At 31.4% G+C, this 14,667-nt stretch overlaps 1 protein-coding gene across 1 annotated transcript; it reads right to left on the bottom strand.

Moving 5' to 3' along the window:
• Nucleotides 1-3,538: 3,538 nt before the first annotated feature.
• LOC125864838 (cactin) lies at nucleotides 3,539-5,898 on the bottom strand. Its single transcript, XM_049544925.1, has one exon. The coding sequence runs from the start codon at nucleotides 5,842-5,844 to the stop codon at nucleotides 3,811-3,813; it is 2,034 nt and encodes a 677-aa protein (XP_049400882.1). The 5' UTR covers nucleotides 5,845-5,898; the 3' UTR covers nucleotides 3,539-3,810.
• Nucleotides 5,899-14,667: the final 8,769 nt, after the last annotated feature.

Here is a 14,667-nt window from a genome sequence, read left to right as displayed (position 1 = left end):
ATATCCAGGATTCGAACGCGAGATCTCTGATTTAAAGAGAAGAAGTCTCATCCACTGCACCACATTCTTTGAAGATAGTTCTGTTTAAATTCTTCTTGGCCACAAATCATTTTTTTACCTCCCTTTTTAAGTTGACTCTTTCAAATATGCCATTTTAGAAAGATGCATATTCTGTGGCAACTATATAATAGCCCATTAATTATGAACCATAAAAGAGAAAGCAATGTAAATAACAGAAGCAGAGCCAAAAAAATTAGTTTATGAGTTTTGCTTTACAAATAATTTTTACTTATTGAATTCTCGATAGATTATTTATACATATTAAATGAACGTTTTGAGCTTAAGTCACTGGATTTTGTCGAATATATAACCAAAATACTGGCTTGGGCCCAACCCTATTGATGATAACAAAGATGCATAATTTTTCCTTGCTATAATGAACCATTTGACAAGAAATCATGATCACAACTAGAAGATATTTTATAAGGTAAGGCTAGGAACAAAAGACCCTATGTGATTGGCCCTTCTCTGGACCCCGTTTATAGTGGACATGAGCTAGTGCACACTATAACAAATAAATATTTTGCGATAATTATTCAACAACAATAATAAAATATAGTTATTTATAACTAGTAAAAGCTTTAGCGATTCTAGATGCAATGACATCGATATTTTTGGCACAATATTGAAAATCTATTGTCATTTAGCGGCACTACACTTATTTCAGCATGGTAATTCATGTCTTGCTCAATTATATTTACAACTTATTGCAATGACCTAAAAGTGCTCATAATCTTGTTATGTTGGGTATTATTAGGTAAAACCCTCTAAAATTGATCACTTCAAATTTCAGTACTAGGCAAGAGTTGAAGGTTAATTCAGGCATATATAGTGCCATATGACTGATCCTATGCCTAGACAGACTAACTTTTTCCACAAATAATTCCTTGTAGAAGGAAAACTAAGGTGAGCTTTGAGCAAGATGGAGAAGCAGGGCACGTGCATTACTAACTCATCTGTGTTTTCGCACCTTATGAGGCTGGAACGATGAGTTAGTTCTTCATGTGCCCGTCTTCTCCATCGTGATCACACATCAAGCAATTTCATGCTGCTTATCTTCTGCACAATGACAGGCAAGTGTATCTCAATATTGGAGTCTAGCCAAGTTTAACATCACAAGTTCATATATTACTTTGGTATGCGCTAAAAAAACTTCATTGTTAAATTTCATGCTCAATCAAAATATTGTTGTGCTATACTATACTCTTATCATTTTTTTTTCTTGATCAAATATCACAACCAGTTATTGCTTTACAACTACATGATTACTTTTGATACATGTCGAAAAAAAAAACATGGCCAATAAAATAATCATCATTTTAAATGAAAGACATATTTCTTAGTTAAGCATATGAAAATATTGTGTTTTATTTATGACATGGTGTCTGGGCTAGCTTTCGCCCACCTCGACTAATTCTACGAAATATCTGTCACCTCCCACTAGCAACAAGTCCCAAGTAACTCTGTCCACCGAGGTTTCTTTTCATGATCAAAGATCTAGATAGTTTGAATGATTATAAACATAATAATCTTGAAAAATATCAGCCAATGCCAATGGTGGTGGAAGATGTGATGTTTTATCTAAAAGAAAAGATAAGCATTGGAGTAATCGAGTGGTCAAAATTACAGAGACATACCTTTGAAAATTATGCCATAGTTGAAATTTGTTGAGTGGATGGAAATAGCAAACACTATATACAGCACAAACCTCAACTAATTGGTGGAAGCCAGGGAGGCATATATAGTTTGGGGTGGGGGGGGGGGGGGATAATATTGCTCAAAGTTGGGTTTCAAATTGTCCTTGTTTTCCCTTATTTCAAATTTCATAAAGATGTGACCTTTTAGAGACTACACATTTGTGTAACTCAAATGACAGTGCAACACTAAGCTCTCTGAGTTTGGGCTTCCCAAGCTAATTGACTGGAATCATAGCCATACTGTGAGCACAATAAGAGGCACTCCTGGTTTATCTAGCTCCCTAATGGTGTAGCGCAACAATGACAGGAAAGGTGGACATCGATAATTTGGGAATGGTGATCTTAGAATAGAAATCTTGCACAGAAACATTGTAGGCTATCTGAGCCGGAGGATCAAAGGGTGGTTGTCCAAGAGTCTTTTTCAAGAAAAAGGCAGAGGAAGGGCAACTGGTAGATCTGATTAACAAACACATTGAAGATATACACTTTACTGGGAAGAAGTCATACAGATGAAGCATGTTGTTATATGGTAGTTAAAGTCGTGGAGGTGTTCTCGACGTTGAGAAGACCAAATCATAGCTTTCTTAAATCCACAAAACCAACAGAATGGAAAAAGCAAATCAACTTTGCAGATTCGGTTTCATTGGTGCCTTCAATCCTATAAAGGGACAATGTGAGTAGAAAGCCATCTGTTTAGCATGGACAGCCCTACACATAAGGCATGTTTTAACACAAGACCACCTTAGGAAGAGAGAAACTACATATGTTTTGATGGAATATCAACTCCCATAAGCACCATTAAGACTAGGTGTTTAGTTAGTCTTTATAATTGGCACCTTCTCTCCCCTGTAAACAGTATGGATAATTTTTTGGATTTTGTTAGCTCCTTAACTCTAGCACAGTAGGGTTCAAGGGGGTTTATCTTTTTGGCTGCTTTACAGGTTTTTGCACAGTTAGCTTCATGTTATTTTCATGTTTGAAGCAACTTTGTTTTTAGTTGTAACCATTGCATCTTCTTGATGCCTTTCTAATGCAATTTAATTACTTCACCAAAAAAAAAGCATTATAGTTAAAGGAGTTCTGTTTGTATTATTAAAGCATATCAATCATGTTATTCTGTCCAAGTCCAACCATACCTCCTATAAAACATAGCAAATTCAACTTCACAAAGAAAATCAACTTATTCCTCAAACTTCCGTCCCAGACCTCAAGAGAAAGCATGAGATGAAAAGCACTACGCATAGAATTAAGCCGTGGGAACCTCAAATTTCACAATTCCTCCCAATACAAGCAAATGAAAATAATTGAAAATTTACAATTCCCAAAATCCTATAATTGTAGCAAGCTGGAAAGACGCTATCGTCATCAATTCAGGAAAAAAAAACATAATTATAGTTAGCCAACACCACTCACCTATTTGGTCAGAGAAGACATTGGTAAATAACACATTTAGGGTAACACTGTTTCACAATCAAAAAGTAGTAAAGTAGAGGGAGCAGCATAAGATACGAAATTAGCCACTGAACAAAGATTTTCACTCCAGTTATAACATCAAAAGCTGTACCAATGTTTCCAAGAGTTCTCAATGGCTTCTGGAATAATTGCTAATCATGAGAAAAGTTCTGCATATTTTGGAGGCATGAGTGTGGTTACTCAGGAAAGGACACTAGATATGTTGGGGTTCTGTAAAGGGAGCCTTCCAATCAGGTACCCGGGGCTCCCGATGACACAATCATTCAGTGCTAACCTCTACAAGATAAGCTAATTGGTAGAATTGGATATTGGACAAACAGATTCTCTCTTATGCAAACGAATACAAGGAACACTAAAAAGACTAACCTTTAAAGGTTGTCAGCCATCAGTGACTTCAGTTCAGCAATTAGCACAAATTAATCAGAAGTACTCCAGATTTGTATCACACTTTATGGCAAGTTGACAAAATTCTTCGTTCATGAATGAACATCACATACAAGCTGGCCTAACAAATACATAAACAAGAAATGGATAACAAAGCACTGAACTTTGCAACAAGCAGTGTGCTTCTGGAAACCCATCAACGACGGTATCTGTGACGCTTGAAGTTAAAGTACAAATGCAGAATTCCTCGGTCGAATATGCACTTGAACCCCTTTTTATGGGAGTACTCCCATTCTCTGTTAACAATTCGGAAAGCTATATCCTCATAAGGAGGGCCAGCATGGAATTTTATGATGCAAGTATCAGCACTATCTCCATCTTTCTCTATGACATATGTTGGAGCTCTAGCTTTGTCAACAAGATCAGGATAGAAGATATTGAATTTGTATCCCTGAACAATCTTTGGAGGTGGGTTGTCATGATCATAATGAGTTTGATTATACTTGTTCCATTCATAACCAGTATGAACACGGTTGAAATACTTAGGCTTCCTTGGCCTATACTTGTCATGCCACCAGTACACCTGTGAATCAAGATTAATTTCATCATTTGAGCCAAATACTACATCCCCTTCTTCCATTGCTCCCATAGTTTTAAAAGCCTTCTTCTCAAAGTTGTCTTCCGCGGGAGTTGGTGGCAAAATCTTATCTTGGGCACGTCTCTCTTCCAAAACAGCCATACGTTTCCTCTCGAGTATTGCCCTGTCCTCTTCAGGATCAACTGCTTCTTCTTTATCATCCCCGTGCATTAACACAGGCGAATAAGAACCAGCCTCTTCATCGTCTTCTTCTTCTTCCTCCTCCTCTTCCTCCTCTTTCTCCTTAACTACCTCATTCAAGATTGGTTCTGGAGACATGGCTCGAACATCATTTTGCTCATGATCCGTGTCTTCCTCATCAGTCCTCAATGTCTCTTCCACCTCTACATCACGGCTCTCCACTGGTTTCTCAAGATGCTCAAGATGTTCGCGCAGCATTTTCGCTTGAATTTCCCTCAAACAAGCCTTAGCCTTGTAAATCTGAAGCCGTTTAAGAACAGCTTCCCAATACTCCACTACTTTAGCAGTACCAGATCGCATTTGTGATTCAATTTGTGACTGCAATGCTTCTAATTCACCATACCCTTTACCTTGTAACAAAGACTTCACATCTGTTTCAATGCTGGAATGCAAACCCCTCTCTTCTGCAAGCAATTCAGGTGGTAACTCCTCTCCGCGTACTCGTGCTTTGTCCATTGCTTCCCTTCTCCTAGCTTCAGCCAATTCCCAGTTACAAACCACCAAAAGGGATTCCCAATACTGTATATGCAGTGGTGTTTCCCTATCCAAATCAATATGCAATTTTATATCCTCTTGAAGTTCTTCCATCTCTTTAATAGCCAAACCCTTGAACACCACATAAGGCTCATCTATTTCCACGTCAAAATCTCCAGAAGGTTCTAATTGCTTGATAAGAACATCAATAGGCTTAATACGACCTTGACGAAGACGAATTTCAGTCCGGACTTTGCTCTGATCGAAATGAAACTCTTCTTCCTTCTTCTCCCAATCCTGGAACTCAGCTCGGGCCCGTTCTCTAGCTAGCATCTGTAATTCTTCTTCTCGTTGAGCTTTTTCCATTGCTCTTTCTTCTCTCCTTTTCTTCACCTTTTCAATTTCAGCCATTCTTTCTTTCTGCCTTTGCTTCTCTGCCTTCATCGAGAAGGAATCGAGCGGTACACCTCGAGTAACATCTCGTTCAATTTTTTTCCGCCAGACAAAATTTTCGTTCAGATTCGAATCTCCAAATGGATTTGAATCGTTTGAGTAACCAGAAACATTCTGCGTTTTCAACTTCTTCGCTACTTTCGCTGCCTTCTTCTGTGCTTTTTTAGCCATATACAAAGCAATTTCTTCTTCAGTAATTTTCTTCTTTTTCTTCTTTCGCTCGTCGTCACTATTCTCTTCGTCTGCGTAATCATGATTTCTCGATCTGCTGCTATGACCTCGACTTTTGCTTCTGCTACTGCTTGAACGGCGGCGGCTGCTACTCGGCGGAGCCGAGTCGGATTCGGACTCGGTGTGAGACATTGAATCGGAGTCTGATGCAGTGTCGTCGGAAGATCGGCGGCGACGTCTGCCGGACTTGGACACCGTCTTTCCTTTATTGCTACGGTTGCCGGAGGAACCCATTGCGGCGGCGGGATAAGCTATGAGATATCCTATAATCAGATTGAGATGAATTAAGGTTTTTTACTTTTCTTCTTTTAAATATATATATATATATATATATATATTGTTATAAAATAAAATATTAAAATAAAAGAAGAGAACAAGCAGTAGCAATAGAAAGAAGTAAAGGAGTAATTTCCAACTTTTTATATATCTATAATCTATTGTTGCTGGTAGGGGTGTTCACAGTTTGGATAAAAATCAATTTAAATTGAAAAACTAAATTAAATTGATAAAATAAAATCGATTTTATTTGGGTTTGATTTGATTTGATTTTAGATTTTTGAAAATCGGTAGTATTTAGTTTGGTTATGATTTTATTCGAAAAAACTGAAGAAATAACCGAATCGAAGGATTATATACATATATTTTATTAATATACATACTTAATATATTGTTTTTTATAAACAATTTTAAAGATCTTATATATGTTTTCATTAAAATTTCTTTATACTTTACTTATTGAAAGCAAGAATGTCCAAGACGAAAACATTTATCTTATTGATTTCATGTAATATAAGTGTCTATGACAATTCTTTGTGGGACTGAAAATGTTAGTCTCTTCCTTCTAAGTCAATATAGTGAATTTTAAAGTTTTATGAATAGTAAATTCAGTGATCGAAAGTTCGATAATTTAAGTCATTCTAACTATTTTTTGTTTTGAATGGATTGTTGTAACTTTTTTCACATTTTGAATGAATTGTTTCTTTTATTTTTGTGTATGGTTAATAACCGAATAACCGAACCAAACTAAACCGAAACCGATAACCACCAAACTGGTAAATATATATTATATTTGGTTTAGTTTGATTTTGATAATTTTAAAACCGATTAAGTGGTTTGGTTTTGGTTTTAACCAATAACCGATCCAAACCAACCCGTGAACACCCCTAGTTGCTGGTAACTATCCTTTTATAGGGAAATAATTACTTGGAGGAGTTAGCCTCCAACAGTAAGTGGCCTCTTAACTTATATAATTTATANTTACAATAATTAACAAAATAAATCTCTCGACTCCAACAAATCTATCAATTAATGCCACATAAATTGGGACATGGCAAATAACATATATTATTAAAAAATTAGGTTCAAAATGTACAATAAAATACAATAATTAACAACTTAATATATTAAAGAGACATATAAAAAATGCGTAATATTTGAAATTCTGCGTGTGCCACATAAATTAGAACAAACAGAGTAATAATTTTTTTTTTCAAAATTATGTTTAAAAAAAGTACTACAAATCACAATAGCTAAAATTTTTAAATATTTTTAAAATCATATAAAAATTTCAATAACTTCTCAAATTCCATAATATGACATAAATTAAAATAGAAATATATATATATATATTGGGCCCCATGTTGGCACGGGGTCCTATATCTAGTTAGAATTTAGAAGAGTATATTTGGTCAAGCGGCTAAAATATATTTATTTTGAATTTTTAAAAAAATAAAAAATTGTTGACTAATTATTTTGAAGAATGCTTATATTTCAAATTATTAATGAAAAATTATTTTTCATTCATGTTGGGTTGGACATCTACAAGTCTACAACAAGTAATTTGACTTCACAGATTAGAGAGTGTATTAGCATATGATTGTATACGTAGGTTTAAAATTGAGTCAATAATAAATTGATTGTATCATTATATTAAATAGGCGAAATAGTCTGATGGACCCTTGTATTTATATGAGTTTATATTCTGAACTCTTCTATTTGATTCTTTGTCAACTGGACCCTTAAATTCAATGAAATTCAATATTTAATCCCTTCTGACCATAGACCAAGCTTAGGTGTCAATTTAATTATTGAGTTGGCACCAACACGTGATTTCACGCGTAGAAGGAGCGTGAACTCCAAATTTAGACTAAAAAAAATGTAAAGACCAAAACAAAAGAAAATTAAAAAAATATATCACTTCTTTCTTCTTTCCCTCACAACCCACCCCAATTCTCTTTTTCTCTCTAATTACTATTACCTTCTTCCCCATCCAACCCCCATTTCTTTTTCTTTTTTCTCCCCATCTCCAAGTTCTCTTTTCTTTCCTTTTTTCATATTTTCTTTCTTCCTAGAGAAACGAAAATGTGTTGTTATGGTATATTTGTTTTTCTTTCCTTTTTTTTCTGGGTTATTTACAATACATAAGGTGACAAAGATTTAATAGTCTTGAAGGATGAAAAGTGATTGTTGAATGTCTTTGTGAAATTAGGTGAAATGTGTTAATGTAAAATTACATACAGATATTGTGATTTATTGTTATATTTTAATGGTAATTTATTGGCATTAATGGAGAAAAGAAATTTATGATGGTTCAAATGGATGATGTAAACATTGGTAAAAAAATACTATTAGAGTTACGAATGTTAGAAACTTAGAGAAAAAATTGAATTATAATTTTTAAGAACTTGAAGAGTCAGGTTACGGCTATAGACAATGCTCTTGAAGAAGAAGAAAAATAAGGTTAATGGAGATGGTGTTAATTGTGGTTGTGGGATGAGGGAGGTGGAGGAGAGGTGAGAGAAATAACTATTTTATTTTATTTTTGTAAATAGAAAATATATTATTTTTTTCTTTTATGGAAAAACATTTTTGGTTAATAATTTAAAAATATTTATGAAATAATTATGACATGGCATTATTATATCTAATGTTGACTTGTCATTTATGTAAGAGAGAGTGAACTACACACATGGTTGAAGAGGTTTAAAAGTCTCATTTAAATTGAGTTTAAGGGTTCAGTTGCCAATGAGTCAAGTAAAAGGATTCAGAATACAACGTCATACAAGTACAAAGGTTCATTAGACCATTTCGCCTATTAAATAAGGATGACATTGTTGGGATATATACTATTAACCATGTGTTTAGATATAGTATTTATTATAGAATAATTATTTATTCATATTTAATAGATCATGTATTCGTTTATGGTGTTTGTTTACTTATGTAGTAGATGTTTATGGTGTTTGTTTACTTTATGTAGTAGATGATTTAGTCAGAGGATTAGATCATCGGTTCTTATAAGTATAAAGTTTTTTGGTTACAATCTAAGATGAGAATTGGACATGACATCGGTATGATTGTAGCACAAGATTATATGTAGTTTATCTTGATTAGGGGAATGGTATAGTTCCAACTTCTTGTGCTAGTGCATTTTGTATGTATTGAACGGGATCACGTAGAAATAGTTGTTTTAGACTAACTGACAAAATCATATTTTCTAAACTATTAAATGTACTTATATTCTTAATCCTGATTTAACTATTATGATTTGTATATGTTAATTATCATATTGATCTATTAAAATGTGAGATTCTAAGATAGGTCAATATGTAGATTGGATGATGATAATATATACTTGTGAAATGATAAGTTAGTTGACGGAATTCATGTCTCGATATAGAGATTGATGATATGCCTTTTTGAGAAGGTTATAAGTTTTCATCGTGTCAAACCTTGCAAGTAGATTTATGAATCGATACATGAAATAAGTTAAGCAGTGCTCTAAAGGAAATTGATTATTGAATTAAATTCGTCAGTAATTTAATTTATTTATTAGTAGCTGTAATCTTAACATGGGGAATTTCAAAATATAAATAAAGGAGTACAATTACGGATTTCTAGTGGAATGATTTGTAATTTATTATGGTAAGAATAATTCAAATTAATTATTTGGAATTGTTTTCATAATAGGAAGCCTCATTAATTACTTTTATGGTCCCTACCATGCTCATATTTAACTAGAACTCATAATCTATTCTAAGGAGAAAAGAGAGAAGTATATGTCTTTCTCTGTTCTAAGGAAAGGGAGAAGTATGTGTTTTTTCTCTATTCTAAGCAAAGGGAGAAGTACATGTCTTTTTCTATTCTAAGGAAAGGGAGAAGTATGTGTCTTTTTTCTATTCTAAGGAAAGGGAGAAGTACATGTATTTTTCTATTTTAAGAAAAGATATAATGTTTCCTCTCCTCCTTCGACTAGAAAGAAACCTCTATAAATAAAGATTCTTTTAACCATTGAAAGAAGAAGCTTTATATACAATATTTTGCGCACCCAAGTATTGCGAGAGTTCGGAAGTAAACTTGGGATCACTGTAGAAGACCGCAGAACTGTCGTCCAGTTTGTGGACTAGCTTGTGGATTCACTTGAAAGTTCTAGCTTGTGGATTCGCTTTAAGGTATCTACTCACGCTTCAAGAGATAATCTTTGCAGTAAATTTCAGAAAGTTTATGTGCTCTAGCATGATTGCATGTGTTCTAACATAAACATATGTATTGTGTATTATTCATGTAAGCAGTACGATTCTGATTCCGCTATGCATATAGTTTTCCAACAGACATTTAGTTACATTCCTCAATAATTAAATAACATAAAATATACACAATTTATTGTCAAGAATCAATAGAAGAATAATGTAGTGTTTTCTTGTGTCGTTATCAGTCTAAGTTATCCTATGATATGATTTAACTGTTAAATATCAATAGATAATAAATTATCTGTGCAAGTTAGAAATAACTCATCCTTGAATGACCTAAGAAACTCTTTCTTCTTCCATTCACTTGCCTTAAACGAGATTTAAATTTAGTCGTTCTATATTTTCGATAACATAGAGCTTAAATTCATTATCAAGAATCAACAATTTTATCTTAATCAATCATTAGTTCTCTAAGTTTTTAATCATATCCAATATTATTTCGTCCATTTCCGTAAGACATTTAATCAATATTAATAATATTATTAGTGATCTTTAAGGTATACAAAAGGTTGACATGATATAACATTAATACTTAAGTCATCTATGACCCCTTAAAGTTATCTGTATAATTCACTTAGACACCTTAACAAACCTTGTTTTCTATTAGACACTCCAATCTTAAAAAATAAGTTCCTATTGAACATTTTTCTGACACTTAATCTAAACAGAATGTGTGTGTAATACAGATGCATATGATATGGCAAAATGATGAATCAAATGAAGACACGTGACATTTTAATTTAAAATAATCATAAAAATGAATTTTGAATATAACAAAATCCTAAAAGAAAATACTTTAAACTAAAACATAAATAAATTATACACCCCCTAACCCCACCCCCGCATCCACCTCAAACCTCTCCATTTCTTCTCTTTCCCTAGCAGTTGCCTTGTCTACCATTGTTAACCTCCATTTAGAAAAATTAGAGGTTTTATCATAAATTATGAANATAAATTATCTGTGCAAGTTAGAAATAACTCATCCTTGAATGACCTAAGAAACTCTTTCTTCTTCCATTCACTTGCCTTAAACGAGATTTAAATTTAGTCGTTCTATATTTTCGATAACATAGAGCTTAAATTCATTATCAAGAATCAACAATTTTATCTTAATCAATCATTAGTTCTCTAAGCTTTTAATCATATCCAATATTATTTCGTCCATTTCCGTAAGACAGTTAATCAATATTAATAATATTATTAGTGATCTTTGAGGTATACAAAAGGTTGACATGAAATAACATTAATGCTTAAGTCATCTATGGCTTCTTAAAGTTGTCTGTATAATTCACTTAGACACCTTAGCAAACCTTGTTTCCTATTAGACACTCCAATCTTAAAAAATAAGTTCCTATTAAACATTTTTCTGACACTTAATCTAAACAGAATGTGCGTGTAATACAGATGCATATGATATGGCAAAATGATGAATCAAATGAAGACACGTGACATTTTAATTTAAAATAATCATAAAAATGAATTTTGAATATAACAAAATCCTAAAAGAAAATACTTTAAACTAAAACATAAATAAATTATACACCCCCTAACCCCACCCCCGCACCCACCTCAAACCTCTCCATTTCTTCTCTTTCCCTAACAGTTGTCTTGTCCACCATTGTTATCCTCCATTTAGAAAAATTAGAGGTTTTATCATATATTATGAATGAATTTATCATTTTTATTTCTCTTTATGCCTTCTTTCTTAGTTACATTTAAATTGATGGTGTTTTCTTAAAAGATTTGTTTTTTTTTATTTCAATTTTTTTTGTTCGATTTGTGAGGAAGATGGGGTGTGTGTTGGGAGAGGTGAAGAGGGAGAAAGTAAATATTTGAATAATGATCTCCATCTTTTCCGACAAAGTAGATATAGATGGTCTCCATTTTTTCCGACAAAGAAGACAACATAATAATCTCCATTTTAACCTACAAAGAACTGGTGATCTCCATCTTTTTTTCTGGAAAAAAGAAGACGGAAGTAGACAATAAATAGATGATTTTTTTTTAAAAAAAAAGGAAATTTGTGGGGAAAAAATGGTGATGGATTGTATTGAAGAAGTGGTTGTAGTAGATGTGTGGTTTTGAAAGAGAGGAAGAAGAAAAATATTGTTATTTTTAAAAAAAATAATGAGAAATATAAAGAAAAAATTGAAAAGGAAAAGGAAAAACGTTAAAATATTGATTTCACGCGCTCATCAAGATGTGAGTTACACTTTTTGTGCCACATCTGCATAAAGTGTTTAATTGGTTCAAATTCGAGAGGGTAGAGGTGTTCAATAGGTACTAGTCCTAGTTGAGGTGTCTAAGTAAATTATGCGGACAACTTTAAGGGGCCGTATATGACCTAATAACGAAGGTGAAAGACATAGCATTAACAATAGAGATCACGGAGGATGTGGAACGTAATGAAGAATAGTAATGAAAAGACGGAAAGACTACATTTAGTGGACATCTACATAAAATAAAAATATTATAACAATAATTTATATTTTTTTCTTTGGTGTTAATTTGTTTTATGTCTTCAATATCAATTAAAGATTTTTTTATGAAAAAGGTAAAAGAATATTCTTAAATTATATAAGAGAAAATAGTCAAATGCCCCCCTAACCTATTAGTCAACTCTCAACTATTGATGGTAAATACACTTTTAGATCAAATTGTTAATTAATGATATTTTTGTTCAATTTTATATAATGAGAAAATAGTCAAAATATCATTAATTAACAATTTGGTCTAAAAGTGTATTTACCATTTGATCCAATTTGTTTTTCTAAATAAATACTATTTTATTTTTTATTAAATACATTCCTTTTCTAATATTAGTTTTTTTTTTATCATCAAATACTTATCTTACTTCTAGATTTTTTTATTATCATTATCTAAATAAAAATTAATAATGAAATTATTGATCTTATATATATATGTCCGATATAATCAGTTAAAAATGTATATAATTATTTTATTTTAATTTATAAAATAAAATTAAGAAGGAGAAAATTACTTTCTATTTTTTTTTTATTAATTAAAGTGATTTTAAAAGAAAAAAAAAAGTAAAAACATGATTCTTTAAAAGTAATATTTTTAAATGAATTCAATGTGTTTAAAAATCAATAACAATTATGATAGAGTGGTAAATATTCCGTCATTCTTAATAAGATATTTCAGAATAAATAACATATTTATTAGGAAGAAGACATTTTTGACTCAAATTAAGCATCTTTGAACCAAATAAAAAAAAGAATATGTTTAAAAAATAAACAAATAGCATATTTATTATGAAGAAAATATTTTTGACTTATTTTAAGTAATAATTAAGTATCTTTGAATCAAATTATTAGCTATAGAAATATCTTTGCATTAAGTAATAATTAAACATCTTTGAATTAAATTAACAATTGATAAAACCAAATTATTAATCGATAAAGATATTTTTGTATCAAATTACTGGCGATAAATATATTTTTAAAACTAATTATTTATAGCAATAGAGATGTTTTTGCATAGTTCAAAGAGTATTATAAATCTTTTTTTTAAAATAAAGGCCAAACACATGTACAACCCCTCTAACTTATCCACATTTTTCATTTTGACACTTTATCTTAGCCTTGTTCCATTTTAACCCTTGAACTCCATTTTTTAGGTTCCATTTTAACACGAAATACTATTTTTATGATTTATTTATTTTTATATATATTCTTCAATTGCAATTTCTTAATTTAAATCGACATGTGTCATTTTATTTTAGTTAAAAAATTAAAAATTAACAAAAAATAATTTTTTTAAAAAAATAATAATTTCTTTTTAAGAGTGTTATGTATTTTTGTGTGAAAAATAACCGACAAAATTGTGTTGATTTTCTTTCTTTAAAATCACCGACAACCTAACAAACTCAGTCGAGTTTTAACATTGTTTAGTAGCGTTATTAGTAATGAACAAGAGTATTTTTTTAGTAGTGTTATTAGCAAAGTCAGTCGAGTCTTTTTGAAGATGGGTTTTTTTATTCGTATTGATTTATATTAAAAATTAAAAGTGAATATTTGCGTTAAATTTAGATAGCCTAGATGATAAGAAAAAATAAATAAGTAGTGTTATTTAATTTAATTGAATGTTTAAGAAAGAAAATCAAAGAACTTTCGTTAATTTATTTTCATGCAAAAATACAGAGAAATATCAAAAAATAATATTATTGTTTGAAATTTTTTAGGTTCGTTCGCGAATGTTTAATTTTTTTAATTAACAGGCACACGTCTATTTTTTTAAAATAAGAAATTGCAATTGAAGAACATAAATAAAAACAAATCATAAAAATTAGTATAAGTGTTTAAATGGTACATAAAAATTGGAATTTAAGGGTTAAAATAAAATAAGGTTAAGTTGGAGTGTCAAATGAAAAATGAGGGCAAATTTGAGAGCTGTATATGTGTTTGGCCAAAAATAAATAAATAAATAAATTATAAAAGACAGGTGTGTGACACTATTACTATATGTGTGCAAAATGGTGCTTCTACCGGCCGGCCCAAATAAAGAA

The sequence above is a fragment of the Solanum stenotomum genome, chromosome 5 (genome assembly GCF_019186545.1).
Source record: "Solanum stenotomum isolate F172 chromosome 5, ASM1918654v1, whole genome shotgun sequence".
Classification (NCBI taxonomy): domain Eukaryota; kingdom Viridiplantae; phylum Streptophyta; class Magnoliopsida; order Solanales; family Solanaceae; genus Solanum; species Solanum stenotomum.
The sequence above is the reverse complement of the archived record's forward strand: the minus strand, read 5'-3'. Positions and strand labels throughout refer to the sequence as shown.

Bases quoted from the DNA above. Each gene is read 5' to 3' on its own strand.
- LOC125864838 (XM_049544925.1), bottom strand. From the start codon at position 5,844: ATGGGTTCCTCCGGCAACCGTAGCAATAAAGGAAAGACGGTGTCCAAG.